This window comes from Gopherus evgoodei, chromosome 3 (assembly GCF_007399415.2).
Source record: "Gopherus evgoodei ecotype Sinaloan lineage chromosome 3, rGopEvg1_v1.p, whole genome shotgun sequence".
Classification (NCBI taxonomy): domain Eukaryota; kingdom Metazoa; phylum Chordata; order Testudines; family Testudinidae; genus Gopherus; species Gopherus evgoodei.
In genome coordinates, this window is record NC_044324.1 from 130,516,150 (window position 1) to 130,543,151 (window position 27,002).

Here is a 27,002-nt window from a genome sequence, read left to right on the forward strand (position 1 = left end):
TTCAGTTGCTAGTTCTGTATACAATTACTATTTCTCAGTATGCCAGCCATTTGGGTCCAAGGTTCCTTAGCTTATTTCATTATGCTCTTGCATGCTGGAAATGATTAACACAAAAATATAATGCCCATTGCATCACAGCAAAAATGGAGTTCAGCCCCTAATGGAATGGCAAAATGTTGATAGATTGCTGACAGTTGAATGGGACAGGGGTTTGTCAGGAGCAGTGCAGCCTGATGTACTTCTCTTCCAATTCAGCAAGTAGCCATCTAAGAGTGGGAAGACTAGAGGTTTTTGAGTGATTCGGAACGGGAAAAGGCAAAGCCAAAGCAGGGAGGAAATGAGTACAGGGTGACTGAATCAATATGGCTCCAGGACGTGGAAGATCAATAACTATAAGAGTGCTCTGCTGTTTTTTAAAAAGATAAAAGTTCACCTTTCCATTAGTAATAGGTATAATTTTTGCCAGGCTAACTGTCCTAAGAAAATAAATTGGGAGCTAACCATCAAGATATATATGCTCCAAAATGTCTGTTAGTCTATAAGGTGCCACAGGATTCTTTGCTGCTTTTACATCAAGATATGAGGTCCAGTTCAAGCTGGCATCCACTTACCGTTAGGAAGTAAAAGCCCTAAATTAAACTCACTTCTGCTTTCATAGTAGACTACTGACTAATCAGCTATGAGGTAATATCTTGGCTGTCTGTAATTGGAATAACATTTTGTTTCCATTTGCAGCAGCCTGTACAGTGCTGGCATGCTGGCTCTGTGCTTCATGAATAAATATCACGCCAGGATTCTGAAAAGGCAGGACTCTCTCCCCCTTTACAGAGCTTTAATTCTAATATTTTTCTGTTTTAAGAAGAAGAAACTATGATTAGCCTTCTCTCCAGGCAGCTCTTTTATGCATAGATGGGATTCTTTTGTCTCCCACTGAGTTAGCCTTGTGGCATTTCAGCTCTGCAATGAGTCATTTTTGTGGGCTCACTTAACTGCTGTGACTCACTGTGCAGAACAGGAGTGGGGGAGCTAAATATCTCACTTTAGTTTTTGCTTTTCAAAATCAGGCCACCAGTCAATCTTTTAGTTATTTGGTCATTTACTTTATTCACTTTACAAGAAAGATGAAAGCAGTCAGAAAGGCTGACACAGCAGAAGTAGAGGGTGAGGGGCATTGTGGAAAAGCCTTCTGAAAGTGTGCACTTGAACTACTGTAGCCAGTGTTTTATAAAAGAAGGGACACCTCTTCCTACTCACAGTGCCCTAAATAATCTTTTGAGAAGGGTTTGAAATGATGCTTTGTTCCCAGGAGGGGCCTAAATAACATGTTTTTGCTTTGCTTTGTTCCCAATGTTTCATATAGCAAGGAAAAAAGTAAGACATCTATCTGATGGATTTCTACTGAGAACAAAAGTTAACTTCGTCCAACCTTCCCTCCCCCGCCCCCATAGTTAGGAGACTCCACCACATTCCTTTCCTTTCTCCAGATAGTACCGAAGAAGCAAGTATGCTTTCCTTATTTAGTTTATGTGCTTGTCATTGTTAACATTTCAGCTTTCCCCTCCTTCCCTGCATTTGTCCTCCAGGGAACCGTCAGCTCTTGAGCAAACCTCTTTTTTTTCCCCCCCAGTATTAAATTCTCTGTGTATGATTTTGGCTGTTTTTAAGCAAAAAGAATTCTCAAAAAGATGAATTAGTGGGTTTTTTTATCCCCCCCGCAATACGGTAGAGCCTCAGAGTTACGAACACCTAGGGAATTGAGGTTGTTCGTAACTCTGAAATGCTCGTAACCCTGAACAAAATATTATGGTTGTTCTTTCAGAAGTTTACAACTGAACATTCACTTAATACAGATTTGAAACTTTATTATGCAGAAGAAAAATGCTGCTTTGCCTGTAAGATGGCAGTTCTGAGACTTCATTGCAAAATTTAGAGAAAACTGCTTTTTGGAATGGCATGGCATGACTTTGAACTCCCAGTTGTCTAGGAGGAGTTAATGTAGGAGCAATTATCTAGGAGGAAGTGCCCTTTTGAATGGCATGGCATGATCTTGATCCTAATCCCCTTGGAGGAATACTAGCCTCCTAGGAGTAGATAGTCTGACTGTTCATATGTGCATAGATTCCAGACCAGAAAGCCCATTGTGATGATCTAGTTTGACCTCTTGTATAACAAAGGTCATAAATCTTCCCCAAAATAATTCCTAGAGCAGATCTTCTAGAAGAACTTCCAATCTTGATTTAAAAATTGCGAGTGCAGGAGAAACCTCCACAACCCTTGGTCAGTTGTTCCAGTGGTTAATTAATCTCACTATTTAAAAATTATGCCTTATTTCCAGTCTGCATTTGCCAGCTTCATCTTCCAGCCACCTCAGTCCCTGGAAAAATCATGGAGCAGGTCCTCAAGGAATCAATTCTGATGCACTTAGAGGAGAGGAAAGTGATCAGGAACAGTCAGCATGGATTCACCAAGGACAAGTCATGCCTGACTAACCTAATTGCCTTCTGTGATGAGATAACTGGCTCTATGGATTAAGGGAAAGCAGTGGACAGGTTATTCCTTGACTTTAGCAAAGCTTTTGACATGGTCTCCCACGGTATTCTTGCCGGCAAGTTAAAGAAGTGTGGGCTGGATGAATGGCCTATAAGGTGGATAGAAAGCTGGCTAGATTGTCAGGCTCAACAAGTAGTGATCAATGGCTCCATGTCTAGTTGGCAGCTGGTATCAAGCAGAGTGCCCCAAGGGTTGGTTCTGGGGCCGGTTTTGTTCAATATCTTCATTAATGATCTGGAGGGTGGCGTGAACTGCACTCTGAGCAAGTTTGCAGATGACACTAAACTGGGAGGAGTGGTAGATATGCTGGAGGGTAGGGATAAGATACAGAGGGACCTAGACAAATTAGAGGACTGGGCCAAAAGACACCTAATGAGGTTCAACAAGGACAAGTGCGGAGTCCTGCACTTAGGATAGAACAATCCCATGCACTGCTACAGACTAGGGACCAAGTGGCTAGGCAGCATTTCTGCAGAAAAGGACCATGGGGTTACAGTGGACGAGAAGCTGGATATGAGTCAACAGTGTGCCCTTGTTGCCAAGAAGGCTAACAGCATTTTGGGCTGTATAAGTAGGGGCATTGCCAGCAGATCCAGGGATGTCATCATTCCCCTCTATTCGGTATTGGTAAGTCCTCATCTGGAGTACTGTGTCCAGTTTTGGGCCCCACACTACAAGAAGGATGTGGAAAAATTGGAAAGAGTCCAGCAGAGGGCAACAAAAATGATTAGGGGACTGGAGAACATGACTGATGAGGAGAGGCTGAGGGAATTGGGATTGTTTAGTCTGCAGAAGAGAAGAATGAGAGGGGATTTGATAGCTGCTTTCAACTACCAGAAAGGGGGTTCCAAGGAGGATGGATCTAGACTGTTCTCAGTGGTACCAGGAGTAATGGTCTCAAGTTGCAGTGGGGGAGGTTTAGGTTGGATATTACGAAAAACTATTTCACTAGGAGGGCGATGAAGCACTGGAATGGGTTACCTAGGGAGGTGGTGGAATCTCCTTCCTTAGAGGTTTTTGAGGTCAGGCTTGACAAAGCCCTGGCTGGGATGATTTAGTTGGGGATTGGTCCTGCTTTGAGCAGGGGGTTGGACTAGATGACCTCCTGAGGTCCCTTCCAACCCTGATATTCTATGATTGTGATATACCTTTCTCTGAAGAGCCCCTTATCAAATATTTGTTCCCATGTAAATACGAATACATTGTAATCAAGTCACCCCTTAACCTTCCCTTTGCCAAACTAAACAGATTGAGCTTATTTAGTCTGTCATTATAAGACATGCTATCTAACCCTTTAATCATTCTTGTGGCTCTTCTCTGTATCGTCTCCAATTTATTAACATCCTTTCTGAATTGTGGGCAGCAGAACTGGACACAGTATTCCAGCAGGGGGTGACCAGTGCCAAATACGGAAGCAAGATCTCCTACTCAAGATTCTCTTGTTGACGCATTCAAGGACCATGCTAGCCCTTTTGCCCAGTGTTGCACTGGGAACTTATGCACAGCTGATTATCCACCACAATCCACAGAATTGTACTGTATATGTGATACTGGATGCATATTATCTCCTTCTATAAGAGCTTTGTCTGTCTGTGACATGAGGTAGCTTTAACATTTCATTTCAAGTTATGCCGATAATTGACTTATCCCATTTGTCAGCAAGTGACTGTTCTTAAAATCATAAATGAGTCAAGATCCAACTCCAGAATTTCTTACAGATTGTAGGCCAGATTCTGAGCTGGTGTGAGTCAGCATAGCTCCGCCAATGTCAATGGAGCGACCCCAGTTTACACCAGCTGAGAATCAGGCCTGCTGTGTCTGACTTTATTTTTTACAGATTATTCGAGGGTTAGAGGTCATTGACTCCTTTGATTTTTATGACTGGCCCGCTCAATGAGGAAAAGAAAGAGGCGAGGACGGGGTTACTTACTTCTCATGTTGCATTCCCGCCACATTACACTAAGTAGTTCCTGGGGCAGAAACAGAAGGAGAACAGCATCAATGTTAGGTTTTTATAGAGCACCTGTCACCATGGTAACTAAGCATTGCACACAATTAAGAGCATTGATTGAAAAACTGTTTTGGACAGGTTTGTTTTACATCATGAGCTGAACTCCATCAGGCTAAGCTTGGTTCTAACACTAATGCCTTCTCTGTCCTCGATGAACTCACTTAACCTCTCTCTCAGCAAAATGGGGATAATAATAGACATGTACCTACCTTCCAGAAGTGTTGCGAGGGTTAATGTTTGTCAGTGATATATGTAAAAATAATATTCTCGCCTGTAAATCTCAAAGCAATTTACAAAAGAGGTAATTTTACAGATGGGGAAGCTGGGGCACAGAGGCTTAAGTGATTTTCCCATGGTCACCCAGCAGGCCAGGGCATATCCAGGAACAGAACCCCATTAAAGTAGTGTGGTAACTGGTTTCCCATTGCCTAAACATCTTTCTTATGCAGCCTCTTTCTCAGCACCTGCTGTTCATCCCATTTTGCAACTACTGCCCAGCTGCTAGTTGATAAGCTAAATGATACAGTGTGACTGAAAAAGAAGGCAGCTGGATGAGCTGACTGATACCATTCATCTGCTGCTGGGCTTTGGAAGGCTCATTGTGATATACAAGAAAACTGAGCCTTGTATTAGATATCGCAAATGGAAAAGGGCCAGGATTCCATTGCTAAGTATAGGCCAGGGCAGTGAAATTGACTTTACGCTGTTGCTATCTGGTAATACTATGTCTGAACATATATCCTTTTAGACTAGGCTCATTTAAAATATAATACTTTTGGAGGTAGGGTTAGAGGGGAGCATGGGGTACATCCTTTGTGCTTCTAATGTGTTAGCTTTGCTGCAAGATTAGTTTACTAGCATTGTTAACAGAGATAAATACAAAGGGTGGGAGAGAGTGCTGGCTAAAGAGAGAAGAGGACTGGAAATTTTTTACTATAAGCATCCTGGATAAGAAATAGTGCACCTAATCTTATTCCTTGCATCTCAAAATAGGAGCGGCAAAGCTGAAGGTTTCACACACAAGACACTGACAAGACAAAACGTGTGGTCAAAGAAAATAGTTACTAGAGCAGCGGATAAGCTTATCCAACACCTGGCATTAACCATCACTGGTCACATGGAACGATGACATCTCCGTAGTTAAAATTCCGTGAAAGAGAAAGTGGCCTGTCTCAGTCTGTCCACCAGCGTAGCTAGTGCATCTTAAGTGTGAGGAAAATCTCTGTCATACAAGCATCTGTGTCTTAAATTCTCTTTTATTACCAGTGAGTAGCAAATTAAATCTAGTGAGTTGGCATGAAAGCAAACAAGGCATGATTTTGTTTCCATTTCTGTGAGGTCAGGAATACTGACAGAGCCATATCAAGATAAACTAAATTCTACCATTTGCCTTTTCTTCAGAATTTATATCTTAACTTGTGTGGTCTGATTGAGGAGTGGCCGAACAGTACTTTTCACTGAAGAGTCTTTCCCTTTATGTTATTGCTGCAGACAATTTATTTGGACGATGACATCTCTTCCTTTGTTCAGATCAGAGGCTCTGTTCCACTGTTTTGGGAGCAACCAGGGCTTCAGGTAAATATTATGAAAAATCAAGTGGTCTATCACTAATGCTACTAAAAGTTGCATAGGATTTGTTTATTAATGGTATTCATTCACTAGGAGACTTGCCCTGTGAAGTACTGAACTCTTTTGACTCTGTTTCTATTTGTGGGAAAGTTAGGCTGTTTTTAAAAGGACTAGGCAAATAGCTATCCAGTGATTAGTTTTTGAAGATTAATATTTGAAGTGCTCAGATAACGCCAAAGAAGAGTTAATAATTTATTGACACTGATGTTTCTTTATAATGTTTTTTACTTCACCCAGAATAACCTTTCCATCTGAAATGCCAGTTTGGCATGGTGTCTTAGCCCTCCATAGTATAGGTGGGGGCTCCAGTGCAGGAGCTCTATGATTTTAGAATAAATATAATTGGCATATGGGTGTATTTGATAGATTTAATAGATGCTAAGGCCAGAAGGGACTATGATGATCATCTAATGTAACCTCCTGTATGCCACAGGCCAGAGAATTTTACCAAGTATTTCTTGCATCAACTCCAATAACTTATATAACAATTTGAAAGTTAAAATGTGTTTGTTTATGATTATTTGTATTATCGTAGCACCTGGGAACCCCAGTCCTGAATCTTCACCCCCACTGTGCTAGGTACTGCACACAGAACAAAATGACAGTCCCTGCCCCGAAGAGCTTGCCGTCTCAGACAAGAGATAGATACAGAAAGGCCAATGGGGGAGTGCAAGGAAACAATGAGACCATACTAATCAGCATGACAGGCAGTGGTCTCAGCAGCCCAGCAGCTTAACAGTTGTGCACAGTGAGATGCTATACACACTTCCCCATAATCTTCAAAATCTCATTTCCAAAATTCTCTTGTTTAGAGTAGCTATGTCATCCAGCATTGAGCGTCAGAATTGTACAGGAGATTAATGTCATCTAAATACAATGCAGAATTAAAACAAACACACAAAACACCTCCCTACAAATGACATTGAAACCCTTATTGACGTTTTGGGCCAGAACCTACCTACAGTCATCATGTCAAATGCACTCCGGCCACACTGAGCTTAGCCATAGAATGTAGCTGTAAAAGTCTAATCATATAACACATTTTCCACATGGGCTGCTTCCTCAAGCAATTATAGTGTTTTTAAACCCATTTCCACCCAACCATTTATACGGGCCACACTTTCAATGAGATGTCATTGAATAGCTCAAGCAAGAGGCAGCCTGGTATTTTCACATTGTCAGAACAGAAGGAAAAAATAATTTGTACATAGGTAAACACGCAGATATATAAATGTGTGTGTACATATACTGTATTCTGTACAATGTAATGGCTTTGAAATAAGAATAAGCTTTCATTTTAATATTCTATAATAATAAATGTCTTTGATTTAAATGCCTCAGGTTTGCCTTGGATATGAATTATGACAGTCCTATATTGCTTTATATATTCTAAAGCCTGAAGATTATCCTTGAATTTATGCTTATGGCCTTTTTTAATTGGACAGAATGTTTTCCTCTAAGAAGGAAATGGCACACATTTGTGCTTATTCAGGGCTAGATTGTGCAACCTTTACTCACATTCGTAAGCACTTACTCATCAGAGCACTAATTCACTCCTTGTGTACATGTGCTGGCACCAAAGTGAGGAAGCGTTGCACAGTCTAGCCCTTATGTAGAAAGAAATACAGATTAAATGCTGACAAACAGGAAACCAAACAAGATTTTTGAAAATTCCAAGTGGATCTTTTAGAGGATTCAGATATTCATTGGGAAAAAATATAATGTATTCAGCTGCACTGAATAGAAATACCAATACTTTATAAAAAATTTGAACCTATTGCTATTAACGTCAGTGTTAAAACTCTCACTGACTTAAGTGATACAAGATTTAGTCCATAATCCTTTATATTTAGAAAGCACTGTGCATGTATTATCCAATTAATCTGAAAAACAAAAGCTCGAACTAGTCGAGCCACGGTCTCTCCATGGAATTGGCAGATATGCAGTGCTTCCTGATTACTTGCAGGGGTAAAGGAGGCTTGGGCACAGAGCTGTGTGCAGTGAGAGGTTTTTGCTAGAGTATTGGCCAGGACAGAGAATTTGCTTGGCCATAAATAAGGGCGTAGATATCCCCTTAACAAATGTTAATTATCATTGTAATTTTAAATGTTGTTTTCTAATAAAAGCCATAACTGAGCCTTTTGTACTAAGTGCATTATGTGTAGGGGTGTGTGTAATCTGTTTGGGGTGTCTGGGTGCTAACAGACATTTTCTTTGAGGGAAATAGACATCTAGCAATTCAGGATTTCAGCAGTTTTATGAAGAGAATTACTTTATAATATTTCTTCTACTTTTTTTTTTTTTTTTTAGGTTGGTTCCCATCATCTGAGACTTAACAGAGGCCTGGAAGCGAATGCCCCTGCTTTTGACAGGTAGGCTTCATTAGACTCTGTTAGTAACACATCAGCTGAGCATGTAACCATGATTCCACAGCTGTACTCCGTCACAGTGAACCAGAGCTGTTAGAAGAGGAAAGCACTCATTAGATCATCTAGTCCATCGCCCTCGCTCTTGTACGATTATTCCCTACAGTATGGTTTTAGTGCTTTGTCCTTTCTGGTTTTGGTGGAAATTGAATCAAGATAATCTCAGCCTATTTCTGAAAGAGTTAAGAAATTCTGAATACTGTGCGAAAAAGTGCCATGTAACCATTTGAGAGTCAAAAATGATAAATTTACATTTGGAAATAATCTCTCCGTGCCCTTTCTTCCTCTTTTCTCCCACCAAATAGAAGCTAAATGCAAACTCCTTTGCATTCTGAGTTTATTTTTCTCCCTGTTTTTCTATGACTGGAGCTTGTTGTGGTAGTCTACTTTGGGAAGTCTCTGCCTTCCACTTCCCCTGAACTGCCTTCACATTGGAGGGTTTCACTCAGCAGAGGGGGAACCCACATAAGATAATGATGAGGATGCATAATTCCCACGAGGTTGAGGGGAAACTGTGCTGCAGATTGTGACCCCATTGCCCCATCTGACCCCAACCCCAGAGCACGGAGGATATGTGAACACTGCAGCATGGCATGAGCCTCCCAACCCAGGTAGAAGACTCGGGCTAGTAGGGCTCAAGCAGTATGCTAAAAATAGCAGTGTGGATATTGTAGCTTCAGCAGAAACTCAGGCTAACAACCTGAGCCCAGGCCCAAGGGATCAGGTGGGCTTGAGAGCCTGAGTTGCCGTCCGAGCCGCACTGTCCCCACCGCGATTTTTAGTGCAGTAACACAAGTCTGTCTACTTGGGCTGGGAGGCTCAGTCCTGGCTACAGTGTAGACATACCCCTGAGTGGTTTCCTCATGGTAGAGTGAAGTGGGAGAATGGCTTGGATCTAGTCCCTCTCTTGTATACATCACAGCCCAGTTGCCAGATCAGAATTGTACGAGACAGTCCAGCGCAAACTAATTTTTTAAAGGATTGTGTTAAGAGCGTTTCTGGTAAGGCGGAATTGAACATTCATACAGAAAAATTCACTGAAGCCTGTAAAGTCACTGCAACCTTTTCATGTGTTTTGGCATGGCCACAATCTGTTAATTTTTCACAGCTCATACCTTGACATCTTGAAAAGACATTGGGAGAAGTGAATGCAAATTTCCTGTTTTAGCATCTGTTCCTGATAAATCCCAATACAGGGCTCACATGAAAGGCTTTGGATGCTCCTTTTTATTTGTTAGTTTTTTAAAACATCCTGCTTCCTTTTTTTTAAAGTCAACATTAGGGCACTTCGGTGTAATTATCAGGTTCACAGTAAGGACACTTTGATGTCCTTTATCACAAATTTGAAGGGTAAAAAATGAAGTCACATTCTTAGTCCATAAATAGGCTCTGATACTGCAATTGGAGCTGTGTTGAGACCCACTGAATTCAAAGGGGCTGTCTGTGTGGACAAGGTTCTGCCTGCGGAGACCTACATGCAGGATCGAGGTTGTAAGATAGCACCAGGGTGATATATCTTTGGTTGTTTTTCTTGCAGGAAAGGCTGCCAATTTTTTTTGTGTTTTACAGAGCACATTATTTCTTGTTAATGAGACTCACAAATGCAGCCTATGACTTGTACTTGCCAGTTACAGAGACAGTAATCTTTTAATAACAGCCTCACCAGGCTATGCAAACACTGGCAACACAAGCAAACTTTTCATTAGTGCTATGTTAGCTTACATTTAATACCTGACCTTTGCTTGCATAACTCCTATAATAAACACAGACATACACCTAACCATATACACACATGTTTTGAAGGGAAAATTTATACCCATGTATCTACCTAAAATCTGACTCTTAACCACCAACCTGCCTGCTAAAATCATACAAGTGAACTGTGAATAGTTTTACAAACCTTAATTATGTAGCAGCTCAGAAATATTTGATCAGTGTGGCTGATGACATTTATCTGGCAATGACTCATTTGCTGACTTTGGGTCTGGAATCCCAGACCATAGCTGACTCTGTAAGGGCTTGTCTACACTTATTGGAAGATCGACTAGTGGCGATCAATGCATCAACGGTCAATTTAGTGGATCTCGACCTGCTAAATCAACCGCAGATTGCTCTCCCGTCGACTCCTGATCGAGAAGAGTAGCGGGAGTTGACGGGAGAGTGTCTCATGTCGACGTCGCATAGTGTGGACGCCGCAGTAAGTAGATCTAAGCTACGTCAATTTGAGTTACACTATTCATGTAACTCAAATTGTGTAGCTTAGATCAAATTTCCCCTGTAGTATAGACAAGGCCTAAGGGTTCAGGCCTGCAAGATGCTGAGCAATTCCTGGAGCTGCTTAGTGCTCTCAACTCCAATTGGCTTTGCTCATCCCCTTGCAGTTACAGGGCCATAAAAAGGCCGCATACATAGGACTGTATGAAAACTAACAATGTCATTGATCATCTAAGCGCTGTATCCTTGTTCTACCTCTCCAGTCTTTACATGCAATACAAGTAACGTATCATTCCAGTTATTAATTCCACAGTTACTATGATGACAGAAAATGGAGGCCCTATAAAGCAGTTCTTTACTGTAAAAGCTGACTAAAAGGAAACTAAGATATATTTCTAGAGCTACTGCTGTTGAAACCTTCAAGCAGCCAGCAACCTCTTCTGTATGTGTTTTGGGATGCGTGGCTGCTATGTAATATTTATTAAAACAGATTGTACTGCTGCTGTTGCAGGCATATGATGCTTCTGAAAGAGCAATATGGAAAACAAGTGATCATTAACCTGTTGGGAAGCAGAGGAGGAGAGGAGGTGCTCAACAGAGCTTTCAAGGTAAAAACAACAACAGCTTCTATTAAATTGCTGAGCATCAGAGTCCTGCTTCTTCAAGAGGGAAAATCTCTTGAGATTAGCCTTAGGGCACCTGATCTGTAGAAGTTAAGCAGTTCAATTTCTTGGACTATCTTGCATCTTTCTCTTTGTGTGTAATATTTCCTGAATGGAATATCAGGCTGTCGTCTTCCTTACTTCCTCAAATTGTATTCACTTTTTCTTTAACTAGCCTCTCAAAAGAATTAGGGTAAATATTCAAAAGCACCAAAATCCCATTTCAAAAGTGATGTAGTCACTTAGGGCCTGATTTTTAATGGTATTTAGGTACTTAAAATTGCAGCAAAACAACTAGTAGGGTTAGTACTTAGCCATCTTAAGTCTCAGAGTTCCCTCATATGTGCTCTCAGTTTCCCTATCTGTAAAATGGAAATAATGATTCTTTACTCCCCTTTATAAAGTACTTTGAGATCTATAATTAAGAGCTGAATATAGCTACTCTAAAATTAGTCTTCTCGCAAATGTCAAGATAGAACTACAGGAATCTAAAACTGATAGCCCTGGTCAATTCTTATAGTGATTATTTTAGGTAATGCATATGCAGTATCCACATTCTTGAAGATATTATCCTCACCATTTATAGAATTATAGAACTGCAAGGGACCTCGAGAGTTCATCTAGTCCAGTTCCCTGCACTCATGGCAGGACTAAGTATTATCTAAGTACAGTGGAGTCGCATCTTACACGGAGGTTAGGTTCTAAAGTCAGCGCATAAGACGAAAATCGCGTATAGTCAAAATTACCCTTGAAAATCCCTTAAATCACCCATAAAATACAGTATACTCAGAGGTGAAAGTAAGCTGGACCAGACCGGCTTCCCCAGGCTGGCGATTTAAAGGGCCCAGGACTCCCTGCAGTGGCTGGAGCCCTGGGCCCTTTAAATCGTCTCCAGAGCCCTGCTGCCAGAGCCCTGGGGTAGTGGCTGCAGGGCTCTGGCAGTGATTTAAAGGGCCAGGGGCTCCGGTCACTGCAAGGAACTCCAGGCCCTTTAAAGTGCTGCCCGAGCCCAGCAGCCAGAGCTCCAAGGTAGCGGCAGCAGGACTCAGGCAATGCTTTAAAGGGCCGGGGCTCCCGGCAGCGGCAGAAGCCCCCGGCCCTTTAAAGCACCACTGGAGCCCTGCAAACACTACCCCAGGGCTCTGGCAGCGGGGCTCGGAGGGTGATTTAAAGGGCCTGGGGCTCCAGCCCCTGCAGGGGAAGCCCCAGGCCCTTTATATTGCCAGCCTGGGGAAGCCAGTCTGGTCCAGCACGGCTTACTTTCACTTCTGACAATATCCTTAAACACTAGAATCGCACTCAGTGCGGCAAAATGCTCACACTATGCGAGGCATGCGGGAACTGAGTCCTGGTCTACACTACGCGTTTAAACTGAATTTAGCAGCGTTAAACCGATTTAACGCTGCACCCATCCACGCAACGGGGCCCTTTATATCAATATAAAGGGCTCTTTAAACTGGTTTCTGTACTCCTCCCCGATGAGAGGAGTAGCGCTGAAATCGGTATTGCCATATCGGATTAGGGTTAGTGCGGCCGCAAATCGACGATATTGGCCTCCAGGCAGTATCCCACAGTGCACCATTGAGACCGCTCTGGAAAGCAATCTGAACTTGGATGCACTGGCCAGGCAGATAGGAAAAGCCCCACGAACTTTTGAATTTCATTTCCTGTTTGCCCAGTGTGGAGCTCTGATCAGCCTGGGTGGCAATGCAGTCCCAAATCCAAAAAGAGCTCCAGCACGGACCATACGGGAGATACTGGATCTGATCGCTGTATGGGGAGACAAATTTGTTCTATCAGAGCTCCGTTCCAGAATTTCAAATGCATTGGCATTTCGTCAAGTCTCCAGGCTATGATAGACAGAGGCCACAGCAGGGACTCAGCACGGTGCTGCGTGACAAGCGTACCAGAAAGCCAAGGAATCAAATGGACGCTCATGGAGGGAGGGAGGGGGGGACTGAGGACTCCAGCTATCCCACAGTCCCTGCAGTCTCTGAAAAGCATTTGCATTCTTGGCTGAGCTCCCAGTGCCTGAAGGGTCAAAAACGTTGTCCAGGGTGGTTCAGGGTATATCTCGTCAATTCCCCCCCCCGCCCCCCGTGAAAGAAAAGGGGAAAAAAAATCGTTTCTTGCCCGTTTTCAATGTCACCGTATGTCTACTGCATGCTGCTGGTAGATGCATTGCTGTGGCACTGAACAGCAGCATCCTCTCACCTTCCTTTCCTGATGGCAGACGGTACAAAATGGTGGAAAACCGTCATCAGCCCGTGAGTGTTCCTGACTGGCCTTAGTGAGGTCGTCTGGGGGCGCCTGGGTAAAAATGGGAATGACTCCCTGGCTTTCCTGGCAGATGATACAAATTGCTGGGTAATCGTCCTCATCATAGCAGCTGGAGCCTGAGCTCCATCAGCCCCCCCCCACACACTTTCGTGTCTAAAGAAAAGATTCTGTACTCCCTGGACTATCATAGCTGCGGGAGGCTGCACTCTTCTCCCCCGCACCCTTTAATGTCCTGCCTGGACTATCACAGCAGCTGGAGGCTGCCTCCCCCTCATTTTATCTCACTAAAAAGTCAGTGTTTCTTATTCCTGCATTCTTTATTACTTCATCACACAAATGGGGGGACACTGCCACAGTAGCCCAGGAGGGGTGTGGGAGGAGGGAAGGAATGGGTGGGGTTGTTGCAGGGGCACCCCCTAGAATGGCATGCAGCTCATCATTTCTGCGGGATCTCTGGGGCTCTGACCCGGAGCGGCTGTGCTCTCTGGCTCTCTAGTAGACTTTCCTCATATTCTAGGTAGGACTGACTCTATTTTTAGACAAAACATAAAGAAGGGAATGGCCGAGGGAGTCATTCCCATTTTTGTCCATGCGCCCCCGGCCGACCTCAGCGAGCCCAGCCAAGAGCACCCATGACAGCAGCAGACGGTACAAAATGATCGATAACCGTCATCGCCACTTTCCAATTGCAAACGGTACAAAATGATTGATAACTGTCACCTCATCGCCAATTTACAATGGCAGACGGTGCAATAGGGATGGTAACCTTCTGTGCTACCTTGCAAAGGCAAATGAATGCTGCTGTGTAGCACTGCAGTACCACCTCTGTAAGTCGGTGACAATGACAAAAGGCAAAACAGGCTCCATGGTTGCCATGCTATGGCATCTGCCAGGGCAATCCAGGGAAAAAGGGCGCGAAATGATTGTCTGCCGTTGCTTTCATGGAGGAAGGATTGAGTGACGACATTTACCCAGAATCACCCGCGACGCTGTTTTTGCACCCTCATGCGTTGGGATCTCAACCCAGAATTCCAATGGGCGGGGGAGACTGCGGGAACTCTGGGATAGCTACCCACAGTAGAACGCTCCAGAAATCGACGCTAGCCTTGGTACATGGACGCATACCACCGAATTAATGTGCTTAGTGTGGCCACGTGCACTCAACTTTATACAATCTGTTTTACAAAACCGGTTTATGTAAAGTCGAAATAATCCCGTAATGTAGACATACCCTGAGACAGACTGAGGGAACAGCAGATTCACGTCTCCCATCTCACGCTCACTCTGGGACATATGCTCATTGAGTGGAGTGGTGGGTGGAATCTTTGGTGGGTTTTTTTTCCCCTTTTTTTTTTTTGCCGAGCGTGTATAGTTGAATTCGCATAAGTTAAATGCGCGTATGATGCGACTCCACTGTATTATCTTATTAACAATTTATGGGTGAAAAAATGATGTCTTTTGCATTTTATACGAGATTCTGTCTTTCTCTAGACAAGTTCTTTTCAGTTGTCTACATTGTTTGTTATGATCGTAGAACAAAAAATTGGTTACTAAATCAGAATTTAGGGCATCTGTCGTATAAAGATTGTGTGCATTTGTTCATTTGTTTTAAATAAAGACCTGGCTTGAGTTCCATTTTTTTAACTGTATGCCAGACTAATGGAATTGTCAGTGAATTATTGTGAAGGTGAAAGGAACTGCTTTGACAGCACTGGACACTGAAATTCTGTATTTATCCAAAACAGAGATCCCTTGAGGATTTTCATTATATTTTGTTTCTTCATAAATAAATGGTTAGAAGGGATGTGTTGTCAGTGTTTAACTTGGTGCATTTCAGAATACTCTAATTAAAAATTATGGGCAGTATTAATAATGGGACCTCATTCCCCTTTTGTCATAAGCTTATCTCCTTGCTTCTCTATCTTCCCCTATCCACTTTAATTTCCCATGTTCCTTCCTTCCCTCCCCTTTCATTTCTTCCTTCAGTCTTAAAGTTTTATTTAAATCAGTTTAAAATATGTTCATTGCAGTTGCTGCTAGATTCCTATGATCGGAGTAGGATGGTCACCAATATCATTAGCATATGCAGAAAAATCTTTTTTTTTTCTTTTCTGTTTGTTTTTTAATTCAGTACCATGCCTCTGAATTTCCACCGTTACCTGGTAGTAGAAGATGAAATTCAGTATTGTTCCTGGTGATGCTGTTCATTTTGCAAGCATTTCTTAACCACTATAATAGACTGCAATTATGTTTGTACTAAGAACAAAGCTACAGTGTAGGGGTGCAATACTTTTGACAATGATTTGCACTGATGTAGTAGTGAGATATCATTCCCAAGAATACTACCAGTGCAGTCAAATGTAAATGTAAACTGAAATGTGGACAGTTTACTAGAGAAACAGATGAGTGTCTGACTCTGGTAACAATACAATGAAATACATCTCTTCACTAAACTAAATACAATACCTTTGTCTTTGTCTGTGCAGGGAAGTTTTACTGGTTATACTGATATAGATATAGCCCTGTGGAGACATTCTTAGCAGAGTGTTTTTTTGTTTTTTTCAGTTTAGCTTAAAACTCTTCTCAAGCAACATAAGCTAAATGGAAAAAAGGCACTCAATAAACTGGAATAAGAGTGTCCATGCTGGGGATAGACAAGGATATAAATATTCAGAGTTAAAGCTATTCTCACTAGTTTATGGGTTTGCGATAGAATGCTGAATAGTGCATGATATGTGTTAATAAAATATAAGATGATTGTACATACATCACATGCAGCCCTATGAAGAATGAGGAAAGTGTCATGCTTTATCTTCTTCACTAACATTATTTCATTGTGTGCTTTTGGTTTATAAGTTGTTAATTTTTTTCGCTCTAAAAGCTAGACTGTTGAGGCCATATGGGTACTTATGTGCACAGTTGCTTGTGTTACACACTCTTAACCAGCTTACACTTATATTTTACAGCTACAACTTAGGTTTCCACATAGGAAAATTTGGCTCTAACAGTCCAATTTACTCTTGGAAAGGAAAAAAACAAGGAACTTGCATTAGAAAAGCGTACAACAAAATAACCTATTTTCTGCTAGACTTCTCTACATTAAAGCCATGATTAAAGTTTATCAACTGTATAAAGCATGCAAGTATTGATACCTGGGCTGTAGAAGTAAGTAGAATTCACTTTCCTTCTTCCCTTTTCAAACAGAAATTGCTGTGGGCCTCTTCCCATGCTGCAGACACGCCCATGATTAATTTTGACTACCATCAGTTTGCAAAAGGTGGAAAAATAGAGAAACTGGAGAATTTGTTGAGGCCTCAGCTAAAGTTGCACTGGGATGAATTTGGTATCTTCACAAAGGGCAAGAATGTACCTGCACGGTGAGTGTCCCTGCCCCTTTATCACTTTCCATACACAAATCATGCCATCTACTGAACCGAGTTCATCATTTTGTTTGGAGACTGCTGTAGCTTTCTGTGTTATTTATGTTTTAAAAACATGTTGGTTCAAAGTTTGAAGTAGCCTCCATTTGTGCACATGGGCTTTGTGCAAACATTTTTCTGTGTCCAGAAAACAGAGGCCATTTGAAAATTTAGATCCCATCCGTTTTATTTTACTACTTGTAGTTCTGATTCACAAATTCAATTAACTTTGTGGGCTTTCTCCCTTGGATTCATTTTAATTAGGTGACACAATACCAGATCCATATCAGGTTTGTTTTGCCTCATATAAATGTCCTGTTCACAGACTTAGTTTAGCTTTTATAAAATTTTTTGAGCTACTTCGGTAAAAAGGGTCTACCTTGCCACTATCGGTCCAGCTATAATAAGTATTTATAGCAAGTGATTCTGAAAATATTTGTGTTGGCTGTCTTGATAGATTTTGTTGACGGAAGTGCCTGTTGTGTACAAGAGGATCTAGGCATTAGCTAATAAATAACATTTAGCCTTTCCATAAATAACCATTATAATTTTAGGAGGAAGGAGAAAGAAACTGTTTTGATAATACTTGAAAAGAGCAGATTTTTCATTGCTTGTTTAAATTCTTGACTGGGACATTTTTTCGTGACCACTAACATTTATAGTTATGCAAGATAACAAGTGTAATCAAATATGCTTCAGGGTGGAACCTGATTTCCTGGGTTCAGGAAGGAATCCTTCCCTTCCTCCCACAGTTACAGCACTGTACCAGTCTCTGGGTGGTGTATAGATAGTCTTTTTTTATTTTTATATACTCCTTTCAAGCATCAGATACTGGACACAGGTGTATGGTAATGGACTACATGGACCAATGAGTCCATCATATAGAATCTTTGAAATCCTAAGACCTAAACCATCCCAGACAGGTGTTAGTCCAACCTGTTCTTAAAAACCTCCAAAGGTGGGGATACCAAAACCTCCCTTAGAGGCCTTTTGCAGAACTTAACAATCCTTATAGTTAGGAAAACTTTCTAATATGTAACCTAAACCTCCCTTGCTGCAGATTTAGCCCATTACTTCTTGTCCTAGATTCAGTGGACATGGAGAGCAGTTGATCACTGGCCTCTTTATAACAGCCCTTAATGTATTTGACAAGTGTTATCAGGTCCCCTCTCAGTATTCTTTGCTCAAAAGTAAATATGCCAGGTTTTTACCTTTTCCTCGTAGGTCACGTTTCCAAATCTTTTATCATTTTTGTTGGTCTTCTCTGGACTCTCTCCAGTTTGTGCACATCTTTCCTAAACTAGAACTGGACACAACACCCCAGCCGAGCCCCCACCAGTGCTGAGTAGAACGAGACAGTTACCTCCCTACAGCACTCCTCTTTATACACCCCAGAATAACATTTGCCTTTTTCACAGCTGTATCACATTGCTGACTCTCATTCAATTTGTGATCCCCTATAACCCCCAGATCCTTTTCAGTAGTACTGCCACGTAGCCAGTTATTCTCCATTTTGTAAGTTGTACGTTTGATTTTTTCCTTCCTTAGTGAACTACTTTGAACTTGTCTTTATTTAATTTTAATCTTGCCGAATTCAGACCAATTCTCTAATTTGTCCAGGTCTTATTGAATTCCAGTCCTGCCCTCCAAAGTGCCTGCAACCCCTCCCAGCTTGATGTCATCCTCAGATTTTATAAGCTTACACTTCCAGTCCATCATTCAAATCATTAATGAAAATATTGAATAGTATGAGACCCAAGACTGACCCACCTCGGGACCCAACTAGATACGCCCTCTCTCAGTTTTACAGCAAACCATTGACAGCAGCTCTTTGAGTATGGTCTTTCAACCAGTTGTGCATCCACCTTATGGTAACTTCAGCTAGACTGCGCTTCCCTAGTTTGCTTATGAGAATGTCGTCGAGCACTGAGTCAAAAGCCTCACTAAAATCAAGATATATCACATCTACTGCTTCCTCCCTAACCATTAGGCCTGTAACCCTGGCAAAGAAGGAAATTAGGTTGGTCTGGCATGATTTGTTCTTGACAAAGCCGTGATTGCTATTCCTTATAACCCTGTTATCCCCCACATGCTTACAAATTGAATGTTTAATAATTTATTCCAATATCTTTCCAGGAATCGAAGTTAGGCTGACTGGTCTATAATTCCCCGAGTCCTCTTTGGTCCCCTTTTTAAAGATAGGTACTATGTTTGCCCTTGTTCCAGGCCTCTGGGACCTCATCCCACCTCCGAGAGTTTCAAAGATAATTGCTAATAGTTCTGATTGCTTTCCCCTGCCAAATTTACCACCAGGCCTTAACTAGTTCTCTAGTTTCTTGACCCTGGAAAATTGCTTATGCATGTTGTCAAGCTGTCTAGAGTAGTTCACAGACATGAATACCAGCCTCAGGTCAGACTGTTAGAAACCAGGGCACAAACCCCAAACTGGTTGTGTGTTCTGTAATTAGATTTCACCAACCAAGTATGAAGTGAGAACTTCTCAAGCACTATAACGGCTTTAACATGGAGTCATAGACAGTCACCTTGGGTGTTTCAGTCTATCTTGGCACATAGGCAAGCTTGTCTTTGTGACAGATAGTCGCTTACACCAAAAACCACAATAATATTCAGGTATCAGAGGGGTAGCCATGTTAGTCTGGATCTGTAAAAGCAGCAGAGTGTCCTGTGGCACCTTATAGACTAACAGACGTTTTGGAGCATGAGTTTTCGTGGGTTGCATCCGACGAAGTGGGTATTCACCCATGAAAGCTCATGCTCCAAAACATCTGTTAGTCTATAAGGTGCCACAGGACTCTTTGCTGCTTTTAATAATATTCAGTTTACTCGCAGTCCCAAAGGACCAGTCACTTACTCAAGCTCAACTTCACTTCAGCTCTTTCAGGAAAGACAACATTTGTGGCTAATCGTATAATAAACTAAAGATTTATTAACTAGGAAAAAGAAATGAGAGTGTCATTTACAAGGTTAAAACAGGTAAACACACACACAAATGAGTTACAGTCTTAGGTTCCAAAAGATAATAGAAGCTTCTATAGTAAGCAAGCTCTATATGTCCTTTAGGGCTAATCCAAGCTAAACAGCCAGCGATCCCTTTTTTATGCTTATAAGTCTTGCCTTCTCCCTGATGTCCAAGCAGCATAGGATAACAATTCCTTCTCGACAGGGATTTTTATTCCCTTCTCCAAGAGCTCAAGCACATCTCCTCTTCATGGGTGTAGGAGGAGCAATCAACAAAGTCTTTTGTCCCCTGATGTTCCACAATGGCTTCTCTGGAGAGGAGATGACATCTCTTGTGATAAACAAGCATTTCACACATAGTAGTGCTTCTCTTCTGACTAGGGGGGTTTATGGTTCTAAAGCAAACGCTCTTATAGTTACAGATCAAACAGTTAAATATTACCATGAAACACGGGATACAGATATCTTAAGTAAGGTTAATGCGTGCAGCAACTCACAAGCACTTCATAAAGTCTGAACACATTTTTATAAATCTAATACCCGTTTATCAGTAACAACTGGCTGTGGAGGTTCCTAATAACCTGCTGTATCTCTCTTTATTTTTTTTTGGCTATTGAAGTCTGCAGACAGGTACCTTGCGAATGAATTGCCTGGACTGTCTGGATCGTACGAATAGCGTACAGTCCTTCATTGCACTTGAGGTGAGTTCATTAATGGTCTTTCATGAACATACACACACACTCTGCTTGCATTTTGTGCTTTACCAGAAAGGGCAAGAGCGAGGTCTCATAGTTCTGTCTTTCCATCATTAAGATACCTGCATTAATTTAACTATGGAATGATGGCTGGGTGAAATTCCTACATGAGGTGCAGGGGGGAAATGGAATATGAAAAGTAACTTTTCCTCACATGTCTTTCTGTGTCCACTCCAGGTTCTGCACACTCAGTTAGAAAGCCTAGGGTTGAACTCGAAGTCTACGGTTGACCGCTTTGTGGAGTCCTACAAGGCAATGTGGACTCTCAATGGTCACAATCTGAGTAGAGTGTTTACAGGCAGTCGTGCCCTGGAGGGGAAAGCCAAGGTAAAGGAGAATATCAGAGCTCCTTATTCATGAGTGACTTTAAAGGAAGTCTTTACTATCACTGCAGAGATCACCTGTGTTGAACATTTTTGCCTAATGCAGGTAGGAAAGCTCAAGGATGGAGCCCGTGCTGTGTCACGCACCATTCAGTCAAATTTCTTTGACAGTGTGAAGCAGGAAGCCATCAAGTTGCTACTCATGGGTGATTTCTTCAGCGAGGAACATGCAGACAAAGGAAAGATGCTTATGGACAACACTGCTCTGCTGGGTAAGTCAGATTCTCTGAGATGTAAATCTGTCTTCTTTGTCTTGTTTGCTTCCAGTTGTGCTAGATGACCAATTGCATTCTTTTGAAGAGTCTAGAAATAAACAGCTGTTGCACAAAGGCATTGATGTATAGAGGCAATGCTTTCAAGTCACCACAGCATGTGCTTGAATGCCACTATTTTTATTTCCCAAAATATTCTATTAGACTTCTGCATAGGTTGTCTCATTCACTGATGATAATCTGTGTTGATGGAAGTTGTTGTCTACTGTTTAGAAGAGTCGATTAGGAATCAGAATTTCTGCTGGTTTTTTTCCAGCTTTGTCCCTGTCTCATCCTTTGACCATGGGCAATTATCTTGGAACCAGATTTTTTTTTTACAAACTGGCCCCTCTTTTTGCAGTTGCAATTTGTGGATGCTTTACGCCATTTAAGTGTCTAAATACCTGACTGCATGTGCAAATCAGTTACTTAAACATTGAAATGACCTAATTTGCTCCTGCAAATGACGGTGGTCAAAAAATTACACTATTATTTGCACCCACCAAAAAAAAAAAAAAAAGAGGAAGTCTGATTAAAGCAAGGCTAAAGCAAGACCAGTCAGGAATAATCAAGATGGTGGGGTCTTATGTGGAGTCCTGGCCATATCACAATACATATCCAAGTTCATGATGGTTTTTCAGAATTAGTGTATAACAGCATGCACCAAAAAAAATCTAATGGGGCTTGGGTTTGGTTCTTAATTTGTGACACAACCATCATTTTGTGGGCCACACTGAAAATCCCAAGAAAGACCAATCTAAAACCGTATTATTCAGTCATTATTAGGGAAAGCGTTAGAAAATTCTAGTAACATATTTTGGATATATTTTCTTTAAGTTTGTCACAGTGAAAGTCCTGTTTTTTTCCATTCCCCTCCACTTACCTCCATGTGTGACTAGTACAACTCATTTCAGTGATTGCACCCAGTTACCAGGAAATAAATTGATGGCATCACTTTCAGTTATGCAATTATTGTTATTTCCACTGGAATTACTTTTTTACTTATTTCATTGATGCTGTAAGGTAACTTTCATTATTTCGCAGTAAGTCTACATGTCACTGACATCTGTAGTACCATTCATTCTACTGTGGCAAATTGTTTTCACTTTCTCTCTCCATCAGTGACTCCCAGTATTTTGAAGGCCATGTCAGAGCGTCAGTTTGAATTCACGCACTTCAAGCGGATTCGTGTTGCCATGGGAACCTGGAATGTAAATGGAGGCAAACAATTTAGAAGCAACATCCTTGGCACCAGTGAGTTAACAGACTGGCTGCTGGATTCTCCCAAGCTCTCTGGGGTTTCTGAATTTCAGGGTAAGACTTTGAGTGGTAGTGTATCTGTTCTAAAATAAGCTATTTGTTAGTGTCTAATGGAACTGCAAAGTAGTTTAGGCTCCATATTTGGCCATTCATACATCATCTGGTAGGGAATTCTAAGTGGCTGATTCTGCTCCCACTTGGCCTCATGCCGCACCCCTTCACAAGCCTTGGTGTAGCAGTCCATAGATGGGGCTGGGAAGGCTGCTCATAAGTTAGAGAAACCCTCAGGGCTGCACTAACTGATGCTGAAGAGTATTTTGGCCCTTACAGCATCCCAGAATCCAGAGTGTGCAAAGGTGGCATAAAATCACTGTACCCTGAGGTGGCCTTCTGCGCTGAATCTCTCCAAACAGCACAAAATCTGTCCCTAAATATCAGTTTTTATTCATGGTCCCCCATTCCTCCCCTTGTGTTTCAATCTGATTGGGAGTTAGGTGCCTTTAGAAATTCCACTGGGCATCTATCTGCATCTTTTGACACCTAAATATCTTTTAAAATATGGCCTGTAGGCACCTCTGAAAATGTTACACTTAATCCTTTAGTGTTTATAATGCACTCTGAGACCCTCAGACAAAAGGAACTGTATGCAGTAAGGGTAATGTTTTATTACATGAAGTTATTACAAAGCAGGGTCCTTTTTTTACTGTTGTGTTTTTGGCTTGTTTGAACTGGCTGCTGACTTTTCTGTTCACAAAACAGGGTTTGTGATTGTAACTGATTTACAGATTTTACTAAAGAAAACAACAAAGGAAGTGTTCTTTCCTTCAGAAATGGAGTGGTTCTAAAATTACTGCTTGTCCTTTATTTTCCCCATTACAGAGTAACACATAATCCTCTGCAGGCATTGCTGAGATATTCCTGTGCATAGCACACAAATATATGAACAAATTCCATGTATCCCTGGCTGTCTCATGTGAGCATCTCTTCTCTTGAGCCCATACTACCGTAGTCTCAGAAGGCCCAGGAAGTAGGAGATTAACAACTTTGTGCTGCATGTGTTCTGTTCATGCACACTAGACATACTTACTGACAATGAAGTCAGCCACCTCATGCAGTCAGCTGTTTTAATAATCTACATTAACGGCTAAATTTTTTAAAATGGGTGTCAAAATTACGCATGTGAAATATGCAGTTACTGTTTTTGCATGTGAACTTTTCTGTTTTTCTTATTCTTAATTTGCGAGCAAATCTGATTTAGGTTCCTACAGTATTCTTCTGTGCAGTCCTAAGGACTGAGTGAAGTTCTTGTTATCTGGTTAATAATAATGAAAACCCTTTAGATTTAAGGCAAACCTGGTGAACAAGCAGATGTAGATGTAGCTTTGTGCAGCCACTTGAGAGATCAGTGTCTGATTTTCTCAGTCCTCTCCTAGGGCATGCTTACACCTGGGTGGGAGGAGAGAGTATCTTACATTGCCCATAAGTGACACCTCCCTCAGCTCCTGTACCAGTTGGTCTAAAGAGCATTATTGAAATGATGCATTCCTTCATCAGTAAGCAGCTACAATCTATGATGTAGGTTATTGAAGAAGACAGGGAAGAAAGTTAGGAAGGAACCTCCAGGATTTCTTCAAAGTAGTAGAAAATCTTACTCAGGAGCAGGAGGGAGGAAGAAACATGCTGGTGTTGGACAGTAGTTGCAGCTAGATAAATTATCTGTGTCAAAAACAGACATCGAGATATTGGACTGCATACTGGCTATGAGATTTCAATGTGACTAGATGGAGTGGGGAAAAGCATTGTGACTTTTAGACTATGTACATAGTGGCATCATATCTTAGATCTGGGAAGTGAGGATCTCCCTCTAAACAACATTCCTGAGGTCATACCTAGAACAAAGTACTTTGTTCTGGGCTCCTTTCTACCAAAAAGATGCAGACAAACCAGAAGGAGAAAAGCAGAAAAATGATAAAGGGAACTGCAAGGGTTGCTTTCTGAAGATAGATTAAAAGAAGAATAATTATATAACTTGGCAGAGGATGCACAAGATTAACTATAGGACTTCTCTTTTTCTAATTTCTGTCAAGAAACAAATGATTAAACAAAACAAATAAAGTGGTAAAAAGTCTTGCATGACTTTTGTTCCTCTCCACGCAGACGATGAGAGCTGCCCACCTGACCTATATGCTGTGGGATTTGAAGAGATGGTGGAATTAAATGCAGGGAATATTGTAAATACCAGGTAGGTGAAAACAGAGCTGTGCTTTGTACATTCACCTGGATGTGGTCACTGTGTGTGGGAATGTGTTTGTCATTAACAAATGCCAAGGTTACCAGCCCAAATGTGCACTCTCTTGCACTCTCTCATTTTTATACAATGCGTATCAGTGTACTTTCTAAGCCAATGCAGGGCACGGGGGGAGGGAGAGCTCAGTGGTTTGAGCATTGGCCTGCTAAACCTAGGGCTGTGAGTTCAGTCCTTGAGGGGCCACTTAGGGATCTGGGGCAAAATCAGTACTTGGTCCTGCTAGTGAAGGCAGGGAGCTGGACTCAATGACCTTTCAGGGTCCCTTCCAGTTCTGTGATAGGTATGTCTCTATATATTATTTTACTACTTTAGCGCTGTGCTCCCAGTATCCTTTCTGATGCTGAAATGTTAAAGTGCCAAAGTCTCTGTGCACAACTGAAATATATGTGTGGAATTTTACAATGTGAGCAATATCTCTCTGTGCTTAAGTATTTATCAGTGTATTCATAAAGGTACTGCTAGGGTAAAAAGTAGAGGTAAGGAATCAACGCTTCTTGTCCATGCCTATGAAAAAATCTGTTCCTTGACAGGCTGGAGGAGAACTCAGGGGGAAAGGGGCAAAAACAACTGAGGAAGGTAGCGTTTCACTACTGATTCTTCTGGCTTAACATTTAGATATCGTCTTTAGCAATAGCAAAGCTATAGTATTGTGTAGCATGGTTGGTGAGCCAGCTATTCATCTGCATGAATCAGTAGATTTTTAGGACAAGAAGAATCAGGAGGTCTGCGAGGTAGAATCTATGCAGACATAGCTGCCTAACCATCACTTGAGAGTAGCAGTGAATTCACTATTGAGCATGTGTAGCTGGTCACCTCCTAAGCAGTTAGGGTCCGTTTAACTCTCACTTTACTGCCCTCTGCCTTGTGCTGCAAGAGCAGGGGAAAGAGACATTGCAAAGAAAGAGGTTTCAACATGACTTTTATTTCATTTCTGTTCAATTCATTCAATGTTTTATTTTTGTTCCAGTACAACTAATAGGAAAATGTGGGGGGAACAGCTTCAGAAAGCGGTTTCCAGGACTCACCGGTACATTCTGCTGACATCAGCACAGCTTGTTGGTGTTTGTCTCTTCATCTTTGTACGACCTTATCACGTCCCCTTCATCAGGTACGAGGGTGTCGTGTTTTCACAAATGGTTTCCTGTGACCTGGGGTTGGGAGCAGGAAAAGCAGGCCTGGATTAATCAATGTGCACTCAGTGCAGTTGAACAGTGCCTCCATTTCAGGGGGGCCCTGAATCCAGGGGGCGCACACACACAGAAATCATGGCCCAGGAAGGAGTTGGGGGGGGAGGACTCTACCAGCATGCTGTGGCAAGAACCAGTGGGATGGAGTGGGGAGCTGGGCCAGCCCTGGGGGACAGGAACTGCTGCTAGCTGAGTGCAGGATGGATTCATTCTCTAACCGCTCCTCCAGAGCCCCTCATTCCCTTAGGGCAGAACCTGACCCCTCCACACACAGATTGTCCCACCCTCTGGGACAGTACCTGACCCTCATCCCAAGGCTTCCTACCCTGTAGGAGAAGGGAAAGTGGGGGATGCCTAAATGCCATAGTTCACAGGGCCCCAAAGTTCTTCAGTCCAGCCATGAGGTGAAGGCCTGTTTTTGCTGAGAATTCCTGCTGCAGAAATGTGTTCATTTTCTGTAAGCTCATTAACCTGTGCAATTGTAAACATGAGGTGGGGCTAGGGGTGGAAATAAAAATTCCAGTTAAAAATAGAATTTCATTGGCTAACAAATATTCTTCACACATGGGAAGTAATAATTTTACTTTATTTCTTTATTTTAAATAAAATCAACAGAAATGAGCAAGTTAGGACATCTGTACAGTATTTTACAACATAAGCTGTACTGACGCCAAACTGGGTAAAAGGA

General features: G+C 41.9%; 1 protein-coding gene across 1 annotated transcript in view; it reads left to right on the forward strand.

Moving 5' to 3' along the window:
- SYNJ2 (synaptojanin 2) overlaps positions 1-27,002 on the forward strand; it is a 99,379-nt gene that overhangs the window by 39,331 nt on the left and 33,046 nt on the right. Inside the window, exons 5-14 of the mRNA XM_030556652.1 lie at positions 6,053-6,136; positions 8,501-8,562; positions 11,342-11,438; positions 16,977-17,149; positions 20,790-20,871; positions 21,103-21,252; positions 21,355-21,520; positions 22,682-22,873; positions 24,977-25,061; positions 26,095-26,235. Coding sequence (XP_030412512.1) covers positions 6,053-6,136; positions 8,501-8,562; positions 11,342-11,438; positions 16,977-17,149; positions 20,790-20,871; positions 21,103-21,252; positions 21,355-21,520; positions 22,682-22,873; positions 24,977-25,061; positions 26,095-26,235 — 1,232 coding nt within the window. The remainder of the gene's footprint in view (positions 1-6,052; positions 6,137-8,500; positions 8,563-11,341; positions 11,439-16,976; positions 17,150-20,789; positions 20,872-21,102; positions 21,253-21,354; positions 21,521-22,681; positions 22,874-24,976; positions 25,062-26,094; positions 26,236-27,002) is intronic.